The sequence below is a fragment of the Oncorhynchus mykiss genome, chromosome 25 (genome assembly GCF_057628025.1).
Source record: "Oncorhynchus mykiss isolate SJ-2025 chromosome 25, ASM5762802v1, whole genome shotgun sequence".
NCBI classification, from domain to species: Eukaryota; Metazoa; Chordata; class Actinopteri; order Salmoniformes; family Salmonidae; genus Oncorhynchus; species Oncorhynchus mykiss.
In genome coordinates, this window is record NC_143046.1 from 19,764,380 (window position 1) to 19,788,738 (window position 24,359).

The following is a 24,359-nucleotide window of genomic DNA, read 5'->3' on the forward strand; positions in this document are numbered from 1 at the left end:
GCCAAAAGTAGCTGGTAGTACAACATATTTAAATACTAAAAAGTTACAAATTACCATTCAAAAGTTTGGGGTCACTTACACATTTCCTTGTTTTTGAAAGAAAATCATATTTTTTGTCCATTAAAACAACATAAAATTGATCAGAAATACAGTGTAGACATTGTTAATGTTGTAAATGACTATTGTAGCTGGAATGGGCAGATTTTTTTATGGAATATCTACACACACAGGTCCATTATCAGCAACCATCACTCCTATGTTCCAATGGCACGTTGTGTTAGCTAATCCAAGTGTATAATTTTAAACGGCTAATTGATCATAAGAAAACCCTTTTGCAATTATGTTAGCACAGCTGAAACCGTTGTGCTAATTAAAGAAGCAATAAAACTGGCCTTCTTTAGACTAGTTGAGTATCTGAAGCATCAGCATTTGTGGGTTCAATTACAGGCTCAAAATGGCCAGAAATAAAGAACTTTCTTCTTAAACTTGTCAGTCTATTCTTGTTCTAAGAAATGAAGGCTATTCCATGTGAGAAATTGCCAAGAAACTGAAGATCTCATACAACGGTGTGTACTACTCCCTTCACAGAAAAGCTAAAACTGGCTCTAACCAGAATAGAAAGTGTGGGAGGCCCCAGTGAATAAATGAGCAAGAGGACAAGTACATTAGTGTCTAGTTTGAGAAACAGACATCTCACAAGTCCTCAACTGGTAGCTTCATTAAATAGAACCCGCAAAACACCAGTCTCAACTTCGACAGTGGCTGGCCTTCTAGGCAGAGTTCCACTGTCCAGTGTCTGTGTTCTTTTGCCCATCTTAATCTTTTATTGGCCAGTCTGAGATATGGATTTTTCTTTGCAACTCTGCCTAGAAGGCCAGCATCCCGAAGTCGCGTCTCCACAATCCTGTCTTGGAGATCTACAGACAATTCCTTCGACCTCATGGCTTGGTTTTTGCTCTGACGTGCACTGTCAAATGTGAGACCATATAGACAGATGTGCCTTTCCAAATCATGTCCAATCAATTGAATCTACCACAGGTGGACCCCAATCAAGTTGTAGAAACATCAAGGATGATCAATGTAAACAGGATGCACCTGAGCTCAATTGATTCTCATAGCAAAGGGTCTGAATACTTGGGTAAATAAGGTATTTGATTTTTTACAATTAGAAAATATGTTGGATTACTTATTTTCACATCATCATTATGATTATCATTAATAAGGCTGTCACATAAAAAGTCAAGGGTCTGAATACTTTCCTTAGGCACTGTATATATACACAGTACTAGTCATTTGGACACACCTACTCATTCAAGGGTTTTTCGTTTTACTATTTTCTACATTGTAGAATAATAGTGAAGACCTCGAAACTATGAAATAACACATATGGAATCATGTAGTAACCAAAAAAAGGGTTAAACAAATCAAAATATATTTTATATTTGAGATTCTTCCAAGTAGCCACTCTTTGCCTGGATGACAGCTTTGCATACTCTTGGCATTCTCTCATCAAGCTTCGTGAGGTATTCACCTGGAATGCATTTCAATTAACAGGTGTGCCTCGGCAAAAGTTGATTTGCGGAATTTATTTCCATCTTAACGTGTTTGAGCCAATCAGTTATGTTGTGACATGGTAGGGGTGGTATACAGAAGATGGTATTTTACCAAATAGGGCTAAATCCATATTATGGCAAGAACAGCTCAAGCTTAGAGAAATGACAGTCCACCATTACTTTTATACATGAAGGTCAGTCAATACAGAACATTTCCAGAACTTTAAAAGTTTCTTCAAGTGCAGTCGCAGAAACCATCAAGCGGTATGGTGAAACTGGCTCTCATGAGGACACCACAGGAAAGGAAGACCCAGAGTTACCTCTGCTGCAGAAGATAAGTTCATTAGAGTTACTAGTCTCAGAAATTGCAGCCCAAATAAATGCTCCAGAGTTCAAGTAACAGACACATCCCAACATCAACTGTTCAGAGACTGCGTGAATCAGGCCTTCATGGTCAAATTGCTGCAAAGAAACCACTACTAAAGGACACCAATACGAAGAGACTTGCTTGGGCCAATAAATACATGCAATGGACATTAGACCAGTGGAAATCTGAGGAGTCCAAATTTGAGATTTTTGGTTCCAACCAGTGTCTTTGTGAGACGCAGAGTAGGTGAACAGATGAACTCTGCATGTGTGGTTCCCACAGTGAAGTATGGTGGTGCGATGGTGCTTTGCTGGTGAGTCTGATTTATTCAGAATTCAAGGCACACTTAACAAGCATGTCTACCACAGTATTATACCAAAGAGTGATCACCAGACCTCAACCCAATTGAGATGGTTTGGGATGAGTTGGATCACAGTGTGAAGGAAAAGCAGCCAAGTGCTCAGCATATGTGGGAACTCCTTCAAGACTGTTGGAAAAACATTCCAGGTGAAGCTGGTTGAAAGAACGCAAAGCTGTCATAAAGGCAAAGGGTGGATACTTTGAAGAATATAAAATATATGTTATGACACTCAGTTTCTACATGATGCCATATGAGTTATTTCATAGTTGTGATGTCTTCCCTATTATTCTACAATGTAGAAAATAGTACAAATAAAGAAAAACCCTTGAATGAGTAGGTACATCCAAACTTTTGACAGGAATTGTAGATCTCAGGGTAGCATGAGTGCTCAACAATGCACTCTCCTACCTCGGGGTCTCTTCTCACAGTTTCTGTCACAAAGATACCTGAAACAATGCTTTCAATCAACATTTTTATTGAACCTTAAATTAACTTATCATTTATCTATCTCTATCCACACATACACAAAATTATTTACAATGGTGATGACCAAATTCAAGCAACACCCACCATTCAGACAGCCACCTACTCAGCAGCAATAATCAGATGCTTCTACTGGAGTTAGTGTTGGGTCTCCTGTGGCAACATGTAACTTTTTGGCCAACCAGACCAAATTCGCATAGAAATGTGGGTTATAGATCTATAATTCTACTTTAAAGCAAGTCTAATACCGCTTTTATCTGTTCTATGTTTAAGTTCTGTTTGAGTCTTACGTTCAGTTTTGTACACAAGCTTAAAAAAGCTGAAACAATATTTTTGGTTATGGAAAATATATTTCAATGGTTTAGATGTACAATGATTCTCTACACTATGCTAGCTTATTTTGTCATATAAACTGATATTAGGCTAACTATTAGAGTTTTAGCATATAGGAAATGGTGGCGCGATTTCTGCATAGAGCAACTTAAGTGCCATTCACATGAGCTATTGCCATCGACACAACATGTGACTTCTTAAGATAAAAATTAAAAAGACCAAGTTGCTAAATTAAAATTATAAAATGTGGCATTTCATTAAAACAGTATCTGATCAAAAGGTAATATAGCTTCTGAGCTTAGTTTTTTCTTGGTTGTGGTCACTGGTGATGCAGATCCACAACGATCTGATTACTGTGAAATGAATGACCAGCAGTACGAGAATAGGTGGAATACGTTTGTTTTTTTAAATGTAGGTGAATGTCTGCTGGCATGAGAGTCATTGTAGAAGAAACATCGGTTGAATATGTTTGTAAACAAAAAGGTATGCTTGTCCAGTAGGGGGCAGTGATAGTCAGGTATGATTCAAAGTGTTGCAGGTTTGGAGAGGGTGAAACCAGTGGATGAGTCATGGGTGTTTGGCATCAGATGTATATGGGGTGGTATTGCCTGTGGGTCAGTTTCTTTCTGCAGGTTGGGCAAGTGTGGGATCTCGACAGTGAGTCGCGGAGGCACTGACTGCAGAAAAGGTGACCACATTTTGTGGAGACCACTAGTCTGCCACTTTCAATGATCTAGAGGAAGAGGAAAACAGAACCTTAGTTGAAGAGACAACTTCACATTCTGGTAGCTACACAGCAATTACAGAAACAGTTTGGCATAGTCACCTTCACACACACAATTAAGTATGCTTCTCTTACCTCAGCATAGGAGTCCATACACACTGGGCAGCTGACTGTACCTGGCGTAGACCTGTGGAGAACAGACCATCAGGATCTACCGCAACCCAAGGTCATGATTTCAGTGGTTACATGCCAATATTATGAGTGGATAAATGGATGAATGAGATTGATGCTTTTATGTGCCTTAACACAAATATTCTAATAAAATTGTTTAAAAAAAAATCATTTTTTTATATGTAATCTGATAAGATTATCATGTCAGAGAGGTTGTTAGTTAGTACCTGGCTCTACTGCTGGCCTGTAGAGAAGATAGAAGGTCAGCACTGAGGCTCCCATTGGCATCCCCCTCCTCATCACTGCTCAGCACGTAACTCTCACCGCCAAGTCCACGTCTGCCCTGAAGCCCTGATATATGCCATTTAGCAGATAAACATGCATTTTTCTAACAGAGTTTGTCTGATGTAGTGATGAATGATTACTTGAGGGTCAAAACATAGTTAATCTAAATCTCTGTGATTGAGGAAAACAATGAATTACCTTCATCGACAACCTGGTTTCCCCATTCGCAATCATGCAGTGGTGGAAAAGAAAATAGAAACATAAAATGTCAACATTTCAGTCTTTAAACAGTGACAAAAGCTTATTGTTATCAATACAATTAAAACAGCTAATGCATACATCATTATTTGCATAGAGAGAGCTCCCAAACTCACCACCACAGAATCAGTGTTGGTCAAGTCAACCACAGTTGACTCAGAACCTTCACATGTCAAGTCCACCACCTCCTCACCTGCACATCCAAAAGAAGGGTTTGAAACCTATCCATAATCAACCAGAGAGAAAGGCATAAAGCCATTGGTACTCACTGCTAGTCCTACTGCTCTCCAGCACAGCAATGGTCTCAGCAGCGGCTGCTGCTGCACGAAGTGGCATAGTGGTGGTGACTCTGCTACTCTTGGCTGTGCGTCTGGAACTTGAGGGGGCTCCAGTCCTTCTCTTCCTCTGTGTCTGTGACAATGTACTGCTTTTTAGTAACCAGACCCCTTTGCTTAAGTGAAAATGAAACTGAAGGTTTTGGAGGGTTATCATGTGACAGGAATGTGGGCCTACAACAAACACTACACATTGCCTGCTACCGTAGGCTGAATGCTAGAACAGCCATTTACATGTTAAAAATGTTATGGGATGCATTTCCTCGTTTTTAACGTTAGGCCACTCTGGTAGGCCTACATTATGATCAAATAGACTCAGCGGGTATCAGCCTCAGTGTTCGCAGTAAACGCACACTGGGAGTTGCAAGGAATTTTCACAACGTTGCGCTCAGCAGAACTGACATTTTCTAAATTGTCTAAAAAAAACGAGGGATGTAAAGGTGAGAACTTACTGTACTGCTCATGTTGTGATGGGAAAGGTGTGGATGAAAATCGGTAAAATATAGTACACGCTGAAAATTCTACATCCGTTCCGACTCAAGCTCGAGACAAATTTAACAGTAATCTGTGGAAATAAAATAAACCAATGACGTTACAGAACAAGCAGTCAGTCATCTGTTGTTGTTGAAAAATAGAAACATTAACATTAGCTAGCTAATAAAACCAAACAGCACCACAATCCATCTCAGTCTCTGCTTAGAGAAATAAAACGTGAGTTTATATACTAGCTACGTGTATCCACAAACATAACTAACCAATTGTTGTGTGGTTTAGCTGCTGTGATAAAAAAAACAGCTGGTTAGCTAGCTAAGTTAATGAGGTTAGCTTGCATATTAGCTGGGTCTGAGCAGGGCAGCTCATCAAGAAGCGTAGGTTTATCCCGAGAACATGGTCATTAACACGGTTTATTAAGCATGACATGCGTCTAAACAACTAGCTAAAGTATCTGATTATCACAAATGCAGTGGATAATGAAAACATGGGCTATAGTAGCGAGAATTACATTTTTAGCTAACGAGCAAAGCCAGCTAATTTAGCTAACATGCTCCTATGCAAACTCTACCTCCTTGTAAAATAGGGTTTACAACCCGAGTCATCTTAACCTAACGTTAAACAAAAACATTCAACATTTGGGTGAGTGACTGGTAACAGCTAGATGTATTAAATTATAAATAATCCAGGTTTAAAATGGTACATACTTTTTTGAAAATCAACTTCCTCTCTCCTGCAGCCTACAACGGGAAACGCTTCTTCTTCTACTTTGGGGTTGGGTTGGGTTGGCTGATCGCATCCACACGCCCCACCTTCATAGAATGAAAAAATGCACCAGCAGCCCCGGTGGGCAGAGCTGGGCACGTTGGACTGGGACTTTTAAGCTTGTCGTTTTACAATGGGTCCACAATGGTCATGTGTAACCTAGTTGAGATCAGTGTATTGCATTTAATTTCGTCTTTGAGTTAAGTATAAATATATTTCAGTAGTAAACAGGGAAACAACAACGAGTTCCAGGCAGTTCACAATAGAAAATACCAGAGGGGCATCGTTTACTAGGCTAACTAAATTATTGGGATCATCTGGTTACCACCAGTGTTTGGAATACATTGAGTTACTTGACAACACAGACCATGGGACGCCTTTTCTCACCTAAGGTGTATTTGTCAAAGGTCCGCGGTGGGTCTGTGTAAACTATACGATTATATTGGAGACAGGTTTATTGCGGTGAATGTCATCTGTTCTTTTACTCGTATAGCATTTCTAAGTAGAAGCCATATCAGCCAGGGAAAATAATTGTTCTCACTTTATAATAGAACATTCAGATGTTCTGCCTGACTGTGGCACTCTTTACCTGAATTTTTAGGATTTTCATGTGATCACAACAAAAATACTTATTTTGCTCAAATAGGGATAATTAATTTTAGAATATAACATTCCGTTTTCTGCCTGAATGTGGCGCTGTTTACCGTTATTTTCTGGATTGTCTAGTGAACAGAATAAAACCACTCATTTTACTCAGCTAGAGATTTAATGAAATTGTGTTTCTTTTAAAAGGTGGGCTGACCTGAATAATACATTAAGGGGAAAGTATCCAGAGGCTGATTATCGTTTGGCACATCTTTTTATTTACAATGCTGGCTGCCATGGTTAACACAAACACAGGACATTGAATGCTACCCGAATTGACTCAGTGAGGTCAAACAGGTGTGTGTGTGTGTTAGTCAGATTTTCCAGTGTCCATAGCAACACTATTGATTATTCTCTATCCCCAGTGCATGTGGTGTATTTGTATTTATTATGGATCCCCATTAGTTCCTGCCAAGGCAGCAGCTACTCTTCCCGGGGTCCAGCAAAATTAAGGCAGTTAAACAATTTAAAAAACATTACAATATATTCACAACACATTAAGTGTGTGCCCTCAGGCCCCTACTCTACTACCACATATCTACATGTGTACATGTATGGTCAAATCACATTTTATTTGTCACATGCGCTGAATACAACAGGTGCAAACCTTACAGTGAAATGCTTACTTACAAGTCCTAACCAACAATGCAGTTTAAAAAATACCTTTAAAAAAGAAGAATAAGAAATCAAAGTAACAAATAATTAAAGAACAGCAGTAAAATAACAATAGCGAGGCTATATACAGAGGGTACCGGTGCACCGGTTAGTCAAGGTAATATGTACATGTACTGTAGGTAGAGTTATTAAAGTGACTATGCATAGATAATAACAGAATAGAAGCAGTGTAAAAGAGGGGGGGGGGGGGGGGGGGGGGGGGGGGGCAATGCAAATAGTATCTGGTCAAACACAATTTTTTCCGAAAAGTTTACTAAGGGTTGGTAACAGGCTGATTGGTCGGCTATTTGAGCCAGTAAAGGTGGGCTTTACTATTATGTAGCTGAATGGCTTTTTCTTCCCTCCAGGCCTGAGGGCACACACTTTCTAGTAGGCTTAAATTGAAGATATGGCAAATAGGAGTGACAATATCGTCCGCTATTATCCTCAGTAATTTTCCATCCAAGTTGTCAGACCCCGGTGGATTGTCATTGTTGATAGACAGCAATATTTATTTCACCTCTTCCACACTCACTTTACAGAATTCAAAATGACAATGCTTGTCTTTCATAATTTGGTCAGATATACTTGGATGTGTAGTGTCAGCGTTTATTGCTGGCATGTCATGCCTAAATTGGCTAATCTTGCCAATGAAACAATCATTAAAGTAGTTGGCAATATCAGTGGGTTTTGTGATGAATGAGCCATCTGATTCATTGAACGATGGAGATGTTTGCCTTTTTGCCCAAAATGTCATTTAAGGTGCTCCAAGGCTTTTTACTTTCATTCTTTATGTCATTTATCTTTGTTTCATAGTGTAGTTTCTTCTTCTTTTTATTCAGTTTAGTCACATGATTTCTCAACTTGCAGGATGTTTGCCAATCAGTTGGGCAGCCAGACTTATTTGCCATTCCTTTTGCCTCATCCCTCTCAACCATACCATTTTTCAATTCGTCATCAATCCACAAGGATTTAACCGAGATCTGTCAGGTTGGATGGGGAGCGTCGCTGCTCCTGAGTTCAATTTCGAGTCTCATAGCAAAGGGTCTGAATACTTATTTAAATAAGGTATTTCTGTTTTTAATTTTTTTGAATCTTACATTTTTTTTCTTATAACTGTTTTCGCTTTGTCATTATTTGGTATTATGTGTAGATTGATGAGGAAATGTATTTAATCCATTTTAAAACAAGGCGGTAACGTAACTAAATGTGAAAAACGGGAAAGGATCTGAATACATTCAGAATAAACTGTATATACAGTGGTTAAGGGCGCCAGCTGTGCCATCAGAGTCTCTGGGTTCGCGCCCAGGCTCTGTCGTAACCGGCCGCGACCGGGAGGTCCACGCACAATTGGCCTAGCGTCGCCTGGGTTAGGGAGGGCTTGACGCGCACCAGCGACTCCTGTGGCGGGCTGGGCGCAGTGTGCGCTAACCAATTATTAGACAATCTTGTCTCATCACTGCAACTCCCCAATGGGCTCGGGAGAGGCGAAGATCAAGTCATGTGTCCTCGGAAACATGACCCGCCAAACCGCGCTTCTTAACACCCGCCTGCTTAACTCTGAAGCCAGCTGCACCAATGTGTTGGATGAAACACTGTTCAACTGTTCAACTGACATCTGAAGTCAGCCTGCAGGCGCCTGGCCTGCCACAAGGAGTCGCTAGAGCACGATGAGACAAGTAAAGCCACCCGGCCAAAGCCTCCCCTAACCCGGACGATGCTGGACCAACTGTGAGCCACCCGGTCACGGCCAGGTTGTGACGCAGCCTGGGATCAAAGCTAGTGCCTCAAGCACTGCGATGCAGTGCCTTAGACAGATGTGCTGCTCGGGAGACCCCTTAATTTCCTTTCAGCCAGGCCCACAAGACACACCATTTAATTAAATCTGTAGTTGAGTAAAATAAGAAGATTTGTTCTGGTCACAAAATAATCCAGAGAATTATGGCAAACAGCGCCACATTCAGGCAGAAAACAGAATGTTATATTCTCAGCCAGGACCATCTTTTCAAAGAAAACTAATTATCTCTATTTGAGCCAAATAAGTATTTTGTTGTGATCACAAGAAATCCTAACAATTCAGGTAAAGAGTGCCACAGTCAGGCAGAAAATCTGAATGTTCTATCATAAAGTGAGAACAATTATTTTCCCTGGCTGATATGGCTGCTACTTAGAAATACTATAACAGTAAATTAACAGATGACATTCACCGCAATAAACTTGTCTCCAATATAATCACATAATTTATTTACACAGACCCACCACGGACCTTTGACAAATAAATATCCGTGTGAAAAGGCGTCCCATGGTCTGTTTTGTCAACAAACTCAATGTATTCCAAGACTTGTGGTAACCTATGATCCCTATAATTTAGATAGCCTAGTAAACGATGCCCCTCTGGTATGTTCTATTGAGAACTGTCTGGGACTAGTTGTTTTCCTGTTTACTACTCAAATATATTTGACTTATTAAGTAAAATATGAAATTAACTGCAATACACTGGTCTCAAATATATTAGCATAACTAGGCTACACAGATCCACGGCAGTCCCACTGTAAAATGAGAGGCTGTATTAAAACGTGTCCCAGTCCAACATGCCCAGCTCTGGGCTTCTTCCTTTCTTCATTTTTCCCTTTTTTTCCCCTTCTTCTTCTTCGTTTTCTTCTTCTTCTTTTTCTTCTATGATATCATGGCGGTCCGCAAACAATCGTTTAAGTGCATGCCGCAACCTACTGTGCTGAATGTACGATCAATCGTGATCTGCCCAATTCTTTACTACCATGAACATAAAAAAAAACAAATAAATCCCTACTAACTTGTACCACACCCTCCCCCTCACCTTCCCCCAAAACCCCTCCCTAAACCCTCCCCCCCCCCCCCCCCCCCACCCCCCCCACCCCATTAAACTGTATCTATATCACGCTGAAACACTCCACCCTTAGGATTGTTCAGCATGTCAACAACCTTTTCAACAGTAACATCTGTTACCCCCAATATCTCTTTTGCTGTCTCCGCAATAACCTTCGACCCGAGTCGTATTGATAACCTTGAGCACAAGATTTCTGAACAGGCCTCGAAACCATGCCAGGACCATCAGAAGCACCAGCCCCGACAGTAGGTCCACTTACTACAGGTACATTTATGTAAGCTCCATCAGTCCGCACTGTAGTTCTTACCAATCTGTTTTACGGCTTCTGCACATGATCAATTATGACTGATCCTATTTCTCTGAGCCTCTCTAACCTCTCTCTGTACTCGAAATTCACCAAATGCAGCACTGTGTTCTCCCCCACAATTACAGCACGTAACCTTCACATTGCTCCCACAACCACCGTAATCATGTGTCCCTCCACACTTTTCTTTCCTTTACACTGAGCAGCTACATGTCCCATTCTTTGCCATTTAAAACACTGCAGTGCATATGGGACACATTCTCTAACATTGAAATTAAGGAATCCGTTCTGTTCTTTTTCCGGCAAGACTTTCTCAAACCTCTCCATCCCTGATAAGCTTTCACTTCTTTGATCCTCTTTCCTACTGATCAACCTTTTGGCCTCAATCACTCTGCCTCCCTTCACATTTTCTTTAATATCATCTATGGACATCTATGGATATATGGATATTTGGATAAGCACCAGGTACCTGCCTGGCTTTTAATCTTCTTCCCATTCAGTTTTTCCCATCTTCCCTTGCTGAGCGTGGCTACCACACAATATTAACAACCTACCATTTCCATCTACCATTTCCACCGCTTCACTGCTTTCTGTCTCATGATCTCTCTTCTTCCTACGTCTTTCCACTACTGACCATTCCGGTCCTTGACCCTCTTCCTCCCGCTCCATACCATCAGAACTGACACCCATATTGTTCTCATTCCAGCACAGCTGTTGCTTCACCAACTTTTCCTCTATTTCGCCCATTTAGTCCGCACTATCCGCCTCCATTTTCGACCTTCTCCCACGGCCGCCTGCTCCTTCTGCACCCCACTGGGGCTTCACGACTTCTTCTTTACGGTTTTTGGGCGATTCGCAACCAAATGACAGTTGCATACACCACCTACTGCACTGGAGTGTGAGGCCAGTCACAACCTATCTATACCTCTATATTCTCTTAACTAACCCAGAATTTCTAATTGAATAAAAACATTCCCTACAAACCTCACTACTCCCATCACCGCACCCATCCACTCACCATTCCTGTCCAACCTCTCTGACCCTGTCAAACAACCTCTACCATTCTACATCATACATTTCACAAAATAATAATAAATATTCAACCGTTTCCTCTACCAAACAGCCATTACACATTCCAGTACCATGCCCTAATCTCATCCTACACAACATAACTTCCTCCCTTCTGTTCCCATTATATGACATTATCTCCCATACAGATTTCCTAGTACTATATAAATGTCTGCCCTTACTACTTTCATCCCATTGTCGCTGCCAGAAATCTAACCCAACTCCACCTGTATATCCACAACATTATTTTTCTCAGCTCTTTTTGCTATTATATCTACTATATTATTTCCATTAACTCCTGTATGAGCCAGAATCCAACAGAACAACATTTTAATACCACATTTTTCTTGTTAAATATTGAATATTAAAACATACAATTTACCTGTAGTCAACATTTACATTACATTCAGTCAACTAACAGACTCCCATCCAGAGCGACCCACAGGAGCAATCAAGGTCAAGCGCCCCGCCCAAGGGTGTGTCGATAGATCTCCAACCTGAACCATTGACCTATCGGCCTCTGGCCCAAGCGCCTAACTGCCAGGCCAACAACCATCCAAGATCGCCCCCACAGTTCTCAGAGAAAAACAAAGGAAAACAACAATGCAAAAACAAAAGACATCATGGACAACAAAGGCCAACTGTATACGGTTGAGTGCATGTGTGGGACTATTTACATGCGTGTGTGTGTGTGTGTGTGTGTCCATGTGGTTGTGCATGTGTGCGTTTGAATACAGGTGTGTGTATATGCATGTTTACACGTGAACAAACACCTGCACGGCACTAAATGTAAGAGTGTTGCCCCTCAGTGTCATTCAAACATACTCTTTTTTTGTTTATTTTGACTTTTATCTTTCTGTCATTCTATCCTCTGTCCAGCAACTCCACTCCCACATGTCTCCAGTTCCCCATCCCAACCCTCAGCTTCCCTCAGCCCATATCACCTATCTCTGCTGGCCACCCTCTTCGAATTTCTACACGCCATATATCTGCAACAGTACCTTGATACAGATAACTTGAAACCCCATGATAAAGACCACTCCTCTACTGCTACAAAAGCACCTTGAGACAGATAACTTGAAACCCCATGATAAAGACCATTCATCTACTGCTACAACAGCACCTTGACACAGGTAACTTGAAACCTCATGATAAAGACCATTCCTCCACTGCTACAACAGCACCTTGCATTTTCTCTATTTCAAAAGGAATATTTCTTCCCCTTTTCCAAATGGCACCATCATCTGTATATAAGGCCGCCCTATGCCCTGTCCAATATCCCAAAAGATAATAATCAATCTTCAACGTGAATAAGATAGTTATAGCACTATCCTGTGGAGTTCCATTTTCCACCTCATATTCTCTTGATAACTCACCCTGACCTGGAAAGTTCAGTCAAACAAGAAATCCATTATCCAGGTGTACATTCTCCCACTAATACCCATTCCATTCAATTCAATCAGTAGACTTTCCTGCCACATTGTATCATATAGTTTTTCAATATCAAAATATACTATTGACATCACATCCTTCATTGCCAAAACTTTGGTCACCTCAATACTAACTTTAACCAATGCATCAAGGGGAGTCCTTCCTTTTCGGAATCCACTCTGGTATGGACTTAATAGACCCCTATGTTCCAGATAACACATCAATCTGCCTACAAACAACTGTTCCATTAGTTTACAGAGATTTACTGTAAGTGCATTAGGTCTTTAACTAGCAGGACTGGATGGGTCTTTACCAGGCTTCACAAAAGGCAAAACGACAGCATGTTTCCATCCTGATGGTAGCACTCCTCTTCTCCATATTTTCTTAAATTAACTCGATCTTTCCCAAAACTTCTGTAGGCAGATGTTTAAACATAATGTAGCATAATCGATCTTCACCTGGAGCAGTGCAACCACACCCCTCCAAGGCCCTCGTTATTTCAAACGTGGTTAATTAAGCATTCAGTGACTCTCCACAATCACACTTCTTACGGTATACACCTTCATGCATTCTTAGCTTTTCTTCCTTACATCTTTTACATTCATCACTTAGATTGTCAACTTTATGCACTGCTGCAAAAGCTCTTCCTAGAGCACCTGCTTATTCTTTGTTTGAAACAGACATAACATTTTCCTCAGCCAACACGGTATCTGTACTGTCTTTCCTTTCCCCATCATTCTCTTTAACATTTTCCACACATCCCCCAGTTGTTTCCCTTCCTAAAAGCATTATCACAATTGATGGCCTTAGTACATGCTTCAGTCCACCAAGGAACTATCTTTAGTCTACCATTCCCCCCTCTTATTGGAATAGCCAATAAGGCAGCATCCAATATGACTGAATTGACAGATGCAGCACAGTCTTCTACCGACCTTTCCATTGACAATTTATGACCCTCTTTTTCACACAAAGTGTAAAAAAAGTTCTGAGTTTGCTTTGTTAAAGCACCCATTTGAAACCAGTTCCCTTTTCTGAAACATACGTCAAGATCTACTGTATGTTGCACATGACCAGTGGCGACCAGTCATTCAGGGCAGATGGGGCAGTGAAAAGCTCTTACAATATTCGATCATTATATTTCTCAAAAACAGGTTATAGCTACATGTGCACCACCAAGTCAGAAGAGTAGGCGAAATTAAGAGGTGAAAATAGACAACATTATTAGGCTGAGACATATGGTCTACTAACAGCGTAAATTAATCGAAATGATGGATTGCCTCTTATCGGCTTGTCGTCCCCTTATGCCATAGTTTGTACATCTCAAATGTCAGTATAAACCAAATTTGTTTAAGCAAGTGAGCCATATCAGCTATGTTTTTTTTTAAAGGCAGTAAATGAGGCTGAATGAACTGGTAGGTGTTGGGACTCTGCTGTAGGGACAGTTTTATGTAGGCCCTAACAGTTTGTGGGCACCGTTTGTCACCGTTATAGTGCAATTAATGTATTGTTTAGTATTGAGTAGTGGCTTTGCTGGCATGCAGCCCACTCTTCTTTTTTTTGTTGCCCCACCAAGATTTAGATGCTAAAATAGCCACTGTAAGTTATGTTTTTTTTTAAAGGCAGTAAATGAGGCTGAATGAATTGATTCGCTGCCAGACAAAGCTCTGCTGATAGCCAGGTGTAGCAGTGGTAAGATGTTGGGACTCTGCTGTTGGGGAAGCTTTATGTAGGTCATAACAGTTTGTGGGCACCATTTGTCACCGTTATAGTGCAGTTTATGTATTGTTTAGTGTAGTGTAGTGGCTTTGCTGGCATGCATCCCATATTCTTTTGTTTGTTTGCCCCACCAAGATTTACGTGCTAAAATCACCATTGCACATTACTGGGAAATTATCACTACCTATTGTGGATTCTATCTTCACATCCCACTCACATATACCAGCAATGGAGGACACCAGCAATGGAGGACATGACAATGTACCTCTCATTCAATCTTCAACAACTGAACTATTGGAATGTGTGGTATTGCTGCCCCACAAGCTGTTATGCGCATAGGCATTTCCACAACATATCTCCTTATCACTTGAACTGGATTTCGTAACTGTGTCTAATTCAGATACAGAAATGGGTTTACAAGGATTATAGTAATTCAACTACGTGATATTACCCCCTTCTCTACACATCTCCACTTCCCCACATTCATGCTCTTTGAAACCATGTATCACTCTATCTGCTACACCTTATTTGATAAATGTAGCACACCCACCACCCGGACCCTCTATTCCATCACCTCTCACAGAAATAAACCCAGGTACAATATAATCCAACTGAGGATTAAACCATGTTTCTTGTATACACACCACATCCAGTAAAACATCTAAGCCATGTATAAACTTCTTCAATTCTTGTCCATTGGCTATCAACTCCCGGTATGGGAGTGGCTTTTTGGGCTCCCGAGTGGCGCAGCGGTCTAAGGCACTGCATCTCAGTGCAAGAAGCGTCACTACAGTCCCTGGTTCAAATCCAGGCTGAATCACATCCCGCCGTGAATGGGAGTTTCATAGGGCAGCTCATAATTGGCCCAGCGTCGTCCAGGTTTGGACGGGGTAGGCCGTCATTGTAAATTGTATTTTTATTTTTTATTTTATTTCACCTTAATTTAACCAGGTAGGCTAGTTGAGAACAAGTTCTCATTTACAACTACGACCTGGCCAAGATAAAGCAAAGCACTGTGACACAGACAACAACACAGAGTTACACATGGAATAACATAGAATAAACAATAAACAAGCCAATAACACAATAAACAAGTCAATGACACAGTAGGAAAACATAGTCTATATACAGTGTTTGCAAAAAGCATGAGGTAGGCAATAAATAGGCCATAGTAGCGAAGAATTACAATTTAGCAGATTAACACTGGAATGATAAATGAGCAGATGATGATGTGCAAGTAGAGATACTGGTGTGCAAAAGAGCAGAAAAGTACATAAAAACATCATGGGGATGAGGTAGGTAGATTGGGTGGGATATTTACAGATGGACTATGTACAGCTGCAGCGATCGGTACGCTGCTCAGATAGCTGATGTTTAAAGTTGGTGAGGGAAGTATACGTCTCCAGCTGAGCGATTTTTAGCAATTCGTTCCAGTCACTGGCAGCAGGGAACTGGAAGGAAAGGCGGCCAAATGAGGTGTTGGCTTTAGGGATGATCAGTGAGGTATACCTGTTGGAACGTGTGCTATGGGTGGGTGTTGTTATTGTGACCAGTGAGCTGACATAAGGCGGAGCTTTACCTAGCATAGACTTATATGTACCGAGGGCCAGCCAACTAGAGCATACAGGTCACAGTGGTGGGTGGTATAAGGTGATTTGGTGACAAAACGGATGGCACTGTGATAGAGTGCATCTAGGTTGCTGAGTAGAGTATTGGAAGCTATTTTGTAGAATGACATCGCCGAAGTTGAGGATCAGTAGGATAGTCAGTTTTACTAGGGTACGTTTGGCGGCGTGAGTGAAGGAGGCTTTATTGCGAAATGGAAAGACGATTCTAGATTTGAGGAGAGGGACGGAAGCAATACTGTGACACATAGGCCTGGAAAGTATGACAGAACTTTGCAGGTTATCTCTGCAGTAGATTGCAACTCCTCCCCCGTTGGCAGTTCTATCTTGACGGAAAATGTTGTAGTTGGGTATGGAAATCTCCAAATTTTTGGTGGCCTTCCTAAGCCAGGATTCAGACACGGCAAGGACATCGGGGTTGGCGGAGTGTGCTAAAGCAGTGAGTAAAACAAACTTAGGGAGGAGGCTTCTGATGTTAACATGCAATGCTTTTTTGATCACAGAATTCAACAAATGAGGGTGCCTGGGGACACACAGGGCCTGGGTTTACCTCCACATCACCCGAGGAACAGAGGAGGAGTAGGATGAGGGTACGGCTAAAGGTTTTCAAAACTGGTCGTCTAGAGCATTGGGGACAAAGAATAAAAGGAGCAGATTTCTGGGTGTGGTAGAATAGATTTAGGGCATAATGTGCAGACAGGGGTATGGTGGGGTGCGGGTAGAGCGGAGGTAAGACCAGGCACTGAGTGATGATAAGAGAGGTTGCATCTCTGGACATGCTGGTTATAATGGGTGAGGTCACCGCATGTGTGGGAGGTGGGACAAAGGAGGTATCAGAGGTATGATGAGTGGAACTAGGGGCCCCATTGTAAACTAAAACAATGATAACTAACCTAAACGACAGTATACAAGGCATATTGAGACATATAGAGACATAAATAGAGACATAAAGCGAGGCATAAAACAATCACAGGTGTTCATTGTGAGAGCTAGATAAGACAACAACGGGTAAGACAAGAACAGCTAATCAGCTAAGACAACAACAACAGGTAAAATGGTGTCGGTTAACTACACCCAGAGCCTGAGTTCGCGGCTGGGGCCGACAGATAAACAAAAATAAACAGAATGGAGTACCGTGATTAATGGACAGTCCAGCAGGCATCAGCTATGTAGCCAAGTGATCATAGGGTCCAGGGGACAGCAATTGTAGTGGAGAAACAGTCCGATACTGGTAGGCTGGCAGGTATTATCCAGGCTAAAAAAAGGGGTGGTATCCGTGCAGAAGGTAAAGGCCGCTAGCAGTGGCTAACAATGACTAAATAGCGTGTGGCTAATTAGCTGGTTAGCTGCTGATGGCTAGCTTCTGATGGCTAGGTGGTTCTGGCTATAAGGTCTAAAAAAATAAAATAAAAAAATAGTGGTTCCATATCACATTTGGTGAGGCAGGTTACCGGAAGGTATAATTGATTTAAAATGGAAAAGAATTTGAAATTAAATTGAAATATATACAAAAAAAGGACGAAAAATACAGAAGTACACGAGAGGACGAACAAAACACGTCTGCACTGCTACCCCATCTTGGAATGTATGATCATTTATGTACAAGCATTAATGCTTGCATATCACATTAACAATCGGCTGAGGTTCCACTGGCGTCCTCGGCGCGGCCACTATCTGCCGATATGTTGTATCTGGAGTATTTTGAAAACTAGGTTCATTATTCACTTTCCGAACATCCTCATAGGATACATTGTTAGTAAATGTGTACCTCTGCGCTTCCATGGCTTTGAGTTGTACCTCACATCCTCCATATACTGCATGTTCTCTGTCGCAGTTACAACATTTAACTTTAGCATCAGTCCCACATTTCCCATACTAGTGATCCCCAACACTCTTTGCACATCTCATTTGACCTTTGCACACATTAGCAACATGCCCCATCCGATGGCACTTAAAGCACAGAAGTAAAGGTGGTACGTACTCTTAAACTTTTTCAGCCTGGGACGCAAATTAGAAATGTTTTTCCTGGGACTCAAGCTTAGGAAAATACGCAACTATACGTTCACTACTGTTCAAACGTTTGGGGCCACTTAGAAATGTCCTTGTTTTTGAAAGAAAATCACATTTTTTGTCTATTAAAATAACATTAAATTGATCAGAAATACAGTGTAGACATTGTTAATGTTGTAAATGACTATTGTAGCTGGAAACGGCAGATTATTAATGGAATGTCTAAATAGGTGCACAGAGGCCCATTATCAGCAACCATCACTCATGTTCCAATGGCACTTTGTATTAGCTAATCCAAGTGTATAATTTTAAAAGGCTAATTGATCATTATCAAACCCTTTTGCAATTATGTTAGCACAGCTGAAAACTGTTGTCCTGATTAAAGAAGCAATAAAACTGTCCTTCTTTAGACTAGTTGAGTATCTGGAGCATCAGCATTTGTGGTTTCAATTATAGGCTCAAAATGGCCAGAAGCAAAGAACTTCCTTCTGAAACTCATCAGTCTATTCTTGTTCTGAGAAATGAAGGCTATTCCATGCGAGAAATTGCCAAGAAACTGAAGATATTTTACAACACTGTGTACTACTCCCTTCACAGAACAGCTTGAACTGGCTCTAACCAGAATAGGAAGAGTGTGAGGCCCCACTGAATAACTGAGCAAGAGGACAAGTACATTAGAGTGTCTAGTTTGAGAAACAGACACGTCACACGTCCTCAACTGGCATCTTCATTAAATAGTACCCACAAAACACCAGCCTCAACGTCAACAGTGAAGAATACAATACATATTTTAAATTCTGAACTAGAATAAACTGATTGATCACACCTCACAGATGTAGACCAGAAAATACACACACACACACAGTCATAATGAGAGGTGTGTGTCTGGTTGAAGTTTTCAACAAGCATGTCTATTCTGGGCTCAGTTTTTAACAGTGCAACACTGAGGTCATACTCAGCATTGACACTGTTTCTGTACTTGTTTTTTTTAAAGTAATGTCAGAGTTGAGAACCCTGAATCATATAGTTATGTGGTGCCAAACTGGATCAGAATATCGACTGCTTTCTCAGTCAGGCAGGAGACCGCTTCCTGCTGTAGATGAGCAACCCAGAACTGTATGAGTGTGTTTGCCTCAAAAAGCATCTTGCTTAAATCAGTTTATTCCAGTTCAGAATACAAATTATTACATGTTTTTAACAGCAACAGTTCCAACCTAGACTAGTTTCAACAATAATTTCTACAGTAAGATGTACAGTAGGCCTGATCATTTTTTAAAAATCTTCATCTGTACTGTTATAAACGCTTTGGTACACCAGAAGTACATTCATTTCCAATGGAAAGCTGCGTTTGCCTTGCAGCATTGCGTTGCAGAGGCAGTTGCAGTGCGTTCTGTGTGGTGCATACGTTCCATTTATCGAACATATGCATCAAATTGTATGAGTAGACTTGACAGAAAGTAGCAACATGTGAATGTCGAATTTTTGTTGCACACATATCCAGTAAATAAATGTGAGATTAAATAATAAAAACAGTTTGATTGCATAGTTTCTTTACATATTTGTATGAATGTATTTGCCAAGTAGCATACATATTATTTACTCGATGACATCTGAACATGTATTGTGAGAGCCTATAATATAATTTCCCCCCAAAATGCATAGTTTTGGAGCAACATGCAATAATAAATAGTCAAGATAGCAGAGAGTAGGCTCTTTCAACAATGAGACCAATGTTGAGGAAGGTGGTTTTGATCGCGCAGTTGGACTGGGACCAGCCCCGCCGAAAGCGTGGGTCTAGAGATGGTTGAAGTCCCGAAAGCATGCAGGGGAGTTCCACTGTCACATTCAAGAGCTTCAACTATTTCGATAAGAATTTCGAAGTTACTTTCGTCTGAACCGAAGCGAGTTCGATCACCTGCTCAAGATGGTTGGAGCCAGGATCGCCCGGATGGATACCAACTACCGGGAGTCCATTAGCCCAGATGAACGCCTGGCGATTTGTCTCCGGTAAGCTAAATTCTAGTGAATTTTTAAAGCTTTTGATACCGTAATTGATTGATATTAGATATATTTTATGTGCAACATAGCTAGCTAAAAGGCTCTCTAGTTAATAGCCCTTATGTGACATGAGATGTACTTTTACACAATGTTCATTAGGACTATAACTTTTCCCAAAGTTGATTTAAAATATTTTTTTAACGATGCAATGTTACCAACTGAAAAGAAAGTTGGGGTGCCCTCTATTCTGATGGAGGTAGGCTAGTCTTCTCCAGGACCACTTGTTGTTCATTCATTAAATTCTTCTTGGAATCACTTACACGCTGTGAAAAATGGTTCCAAACGTGTCCTTCTGCTTTCCCCATAGGATAACCCGTTTTGGTTCCAGGTAGAAGAACTCTTTGGGGAAAAGGTTATACATGGAACCAAAAATAACCAATTTCAAGTTACACACAATATTGATAATTATTTTGAATTATATTTCAGATTCTTGGTGACAGGGGACTCCTACAGGACCATTGGATTCAGTTTTGGAGTTGGATGGTCCACGGTGGCAGGCATTGTCCCCTCTGTGGCACAAGCCATTTGGGACTGTCTGGTTGGTGAATACATGCCTGTCCCCAAGGAGGAAGACTGGAGGGCCATTGCTGCCGTGGTCCTGGAGAGGTGGAATTTCCCCAACTGTCTTGGCTCCATTGACGGGAAACATGTAGTAATCCAGGCTCCACCGTGCTCAGGTTCGCAATTCTACAACTACAAGGGTACATATTCAGTTGTACTCTTGGCTGTAGTAGATGCCATTTACTGTTTCCGTGTTGTCGATGTTGGTGCTTACGGCAAGGGAAGTGATGGCGGGACCCTCCGCGACTCTGCCTTTGGCCAGACACTTCAGGATGGCACCCTGGAGATTCCACCTCCTGCATCACTCCCTGGGGCCGAAGACCTGGGACCCGTTCCACACGTCTTCGTCGGCGACGAGGCCTTCCCTTGAGACCCAACCTCATGAGGCCCTACGCTGGACGTCAGCTGCCATTGCCAACGCTTGTAAGGATCTATAACAAACAACTATCCAGGGAAAGGTTAGTTGTTGAATGAGCCTGTGGGATTCTGGCAGCCAGGTGGAGAACGTATCGGAGAGTGCTTGGTCTCAGCCTCTCAAATGTCGATGCCTGCGTGAAGGCCACGTGTTCTCCACAACTACCTGCAGAGGTCATTCCAGGTGCCGCTCCGGATGGAGATGGGCACGCCAAATGGTCACCTTCCTGATGTCACCAGGGCAGGTGCCAACAACGCCCCTAGACAGGCACTCCAGGTGAGGGAGAAGCTGACCACCTACTTCTCATCGCCAGCAGGTGAAGTCCCATTGCAGTATGCCGTGGAGTGAAACGGCTCTTTTAAGAGCCCCATAACACAAAGGTTATTTTAAGAACCATCCACCATTGTCCATAAAATAGCATTTTTCCCCCAGATTACTTTATGTATCATTGTCTCTCTTCATTTGGAAGCTATATTTAAGTGAAATTTGTGAGTAAAGACCACACCTTAACCCCTTCCCTCTCCCACTAACGTCAGTATTATACACACCTGGCATGGTACACCAGGTGAACGGGAGCACTAATGAAAGTTATACGACATAGTTAGTATGATAACAAAGGGAAGGGTAACCTAGGGTCCATACAGATAGTACAGTTCACTGGCCTGACAAAATACAGGTGGAAAAAAAACTAATTAGGAAGAGAATGTTTTTACTTTCATCTTGTCTTAGATCTGCAAAGGTGTAGGGAAGAAATAAGCAGATTAAGTCTAAATTAGATATTAATAAACAACTGAAACAACTGACTATGAAAACATTATAATTTAATACGTATTCAAGTACAGGAAAGAACATGACAGGTATGTGTGTTGTAAAAATGTTTACAAAAATGTAACTATTGAAAGAGGTGTGTGTGCGTGCGTGTAAAAAAACTATATTTAAAAAATTAATGTGTAGCCTGTAATCTGTAAGAGAACAGCAAGAGCATGTATTTTTGGCACAACTGCAGACCGATACAGGGACTACTCATAAAGCCTAGACGTAGTAGGGGAACTTCAGACATGGCCATAAAGAGAGAGAGGGCAGGGCACTGGAGATCTGAGGTACGAAGAGGTGTGTGTGTGTCTCTGTCATAATATGTAGCTATAACACAGCTAAACAAACAAATGGCCCCTGGACGTCACGGACCAGTTGATGGAACATAACTTCACAAAAAGTTGCAACACCCTGGTTTTCAAGTGGTTTTAAATTAAAGAAATATATTGACCTTTAGTCTCGCAAGAGACCAAGAGCATCTGTGAAAACTCTGTATGAGTTTCAATTGAGAAATCTATGTAACACTAATAATGAGTACTATCCTAAGACTTTATAAACAAATTAATTGACTGAATTTAAACAGAACTGATGTGTGTGAAATGAAAGGTACAACGAGGGAGGTCAAAACAACAACCAGACAACTCCTCTTCCTGTCCTTCCTGTGAGCAGGTCGGCTAAATTGACTCCATTTCTGAAAGGGAAGAGAAAAATAACACATACAAGCTTAACATAATATGACACCATAAAAGGTGAGATTTATGTTAACTAAATACTGCTTGTATAGTGTAGTTAGTGGCATAAATATAGGAACAGTGTGGTAAAGTTGGTAATACTTGCTGTTTACTCATGGAATTTGTATTTCAGATCAAAAGATGAATATGACAGGCAGATATTTCGACAGCAAACTGTTTTAGGATATTTTCTAACCCAGAAACAACAGCTATACATTTGCCTCATATTAATACTTTGATCTGAAATACCAATTAACCTACATGACTATACTGTAAAAATGACCTACTTTACTTCACTGTCGCACACTTATGACACTACCTGTGATGTGGAGAGAAAAAAAACGTACCATTGAACTCGGCTTCGAAAAGCAGCTGATACATTTTAACCTTGACTGCTGCTTTTCTTTGCTGAGGCAGCCTCTTCAGTGTTGGCACCAGGCTCATGGCAAAGAGGGTCTCTTCATCCTCCTTCCTGTGAGCATCAGGTTGGGCTGCATCCCTCTCGACGGCTTGGAGGAGAGCCTCTGCTGAAATGAGTTGAGTGGATCTGGGGGCTGGTGTGACGTTGTTCCTCTTCGTTTCTCTCTCTGTTTCTCTCCACGGCCACATCCTGTTCAACGAGGTACTCAGTCGTCACTTCCGTGAGGTTCATAATAATCTCAGGTGGTCCTAGATCCAGAGGTGCTTCCTCCATTTCATCATCTTCCATGGCTGCACCGGTGGTGGTCATACTCGTGGATGATGTTGTAGAGGGTCTCACTCCACCGGTGGAGGTCATACTCCTGGATGATGTTGTAGAGGCTCTCACTCCACCGGTGGAGGTCATACTCGTGGATGATGTTGTAGAGGCTCTCACTCCACCGGTGGAGGTCATACTCGTGGATGATGTTGTAGAGGGTCTCACTCCACCGGTGGAGGTGATGGTCGCATTTGAAGGTGACGTTGAGGGTCTTGATGCACCGGTGGCGACAACACTTGTGGATGACGTAGTAGAGGGTCTGGCTGTAAAATTGCCACTCGTTGCCCTAGGCACAATAAATGGATCCAGAAAAGAAAGAATGTGGCAGAAGCGCCAAGGCTGCTGGCCTGAAGCTGCTGACCCAGACCTCTTCTTCTCTTTCTCTGCCCTTCTCTCTCTCTGATACCTGTCCCTGAGTCCTCTCCACTTCCTCCTACAGTCTTCTTCTACATAGACATGAACATGATAAACCAAACCATTACCTAGCATAACTATAGTTATTAGATAGCTATCATGGGCATGTCACCTACTGTACACATAGACACACACACACACACTGTGTGACCAAATTATCAGGGGTACAGTAGTATCTACTA

General features: G+C 41.5%; 1 protein-coding gene and 1 pseudogene across 5 annotated transcripts; both read right to left on the reverse strand.

Moving 5' to 3' along the window:
• Nucleotides 1-2,739: 2,739 nt before the first annotated feature.
• On the reverse strand, nucleotides 2,740-6,214 carry rnf4 (ring finger protein 4). 4 transcript variants are annotated; one of them, XR_016491822.1, is made up of 8 exons: nucleotides 6,070-6,214; nucleotides 5,323-5,435; nucleotides 4,805-4,946; nucleotides 4,652-4,728; nucleotides 4,476-4,488; nucleotides 4,220-4,343; nucleotides 3,957-4,032; nucleotides 2,740-3,830 (listed from the first exon to the last, which is right to left on the reverse strand). XR_016491822.1 is itself a non-coding variant. In XM_021583559.3 (8 exons), the coding sequence occupies exons 2-8, from the start codon at nucleotides 5,332-5,334 to the stop codon at nucleotides 3,681-3,683; spliced, it is 570 nt and encodes a 189-aa protein (XP_021439234.3). In that variant the 5' UTR covers nucleotides 5,335-5,435; nucleotides 6,070-6,214; the 3' UTR covers nucleotides 2,740-3,680. The 4 variants fall into 4 exon arrangements, 3 of the variants coding, with proteins under 3 accessions (XP_021439234.3, XP_036826021.2, XP_090076509.1); XM_021583559.3 differs by having other exon boundaries at nucleotides 3,957-4,008; XM_036970126.2 differs by having other exon boundaries at nucleotides 3,957-4,008; nucleotides 5,626-6,082.
• A 16,066-nt stretch (nucleotides 6,215-22,280) lies between these two features.
• On the reverse strand, nucleotides 22,281-24,289 carry LOC110504753 (uncharacterized; annotated as a pseudogene). Its single transcript, XR_002470640.3, has 2 exons — nucleotides 23,372-24,289; nucleotides 22,281-22,984 (listed from the first exon to the last, which is right to left on the reverse strand). The product of XR_002470640.3 is annotated as an uncharacterized LOC110504753 (transcript).
• Between the last annotated feature and the right edge of the window lie 70 nt (nucleotides 24,290-24,359).

What these genes read in the sequence shown, in the direction of transcription:
- rnf4 (XM_021583559.3), bottom strand. An exon ending in GGAGAGCAGTAGGACTAGCA is followed by an intron (nt 4,729 to 4,804) that starts GTGAGTACCAAT and finishes TTGGATGTGCAG; the next exon opens with GTGAGGAGGTGGTGGACTTG. An exon ending in CAGGCCAGCAGTAGAGCCAG is followed by an intron (nt 4,009 to 4,219) that starts GTACTAACTAAC and finishes TGTTCTCCACAG; the next exon opens with GTCTACGCCAGGTACAGTCA.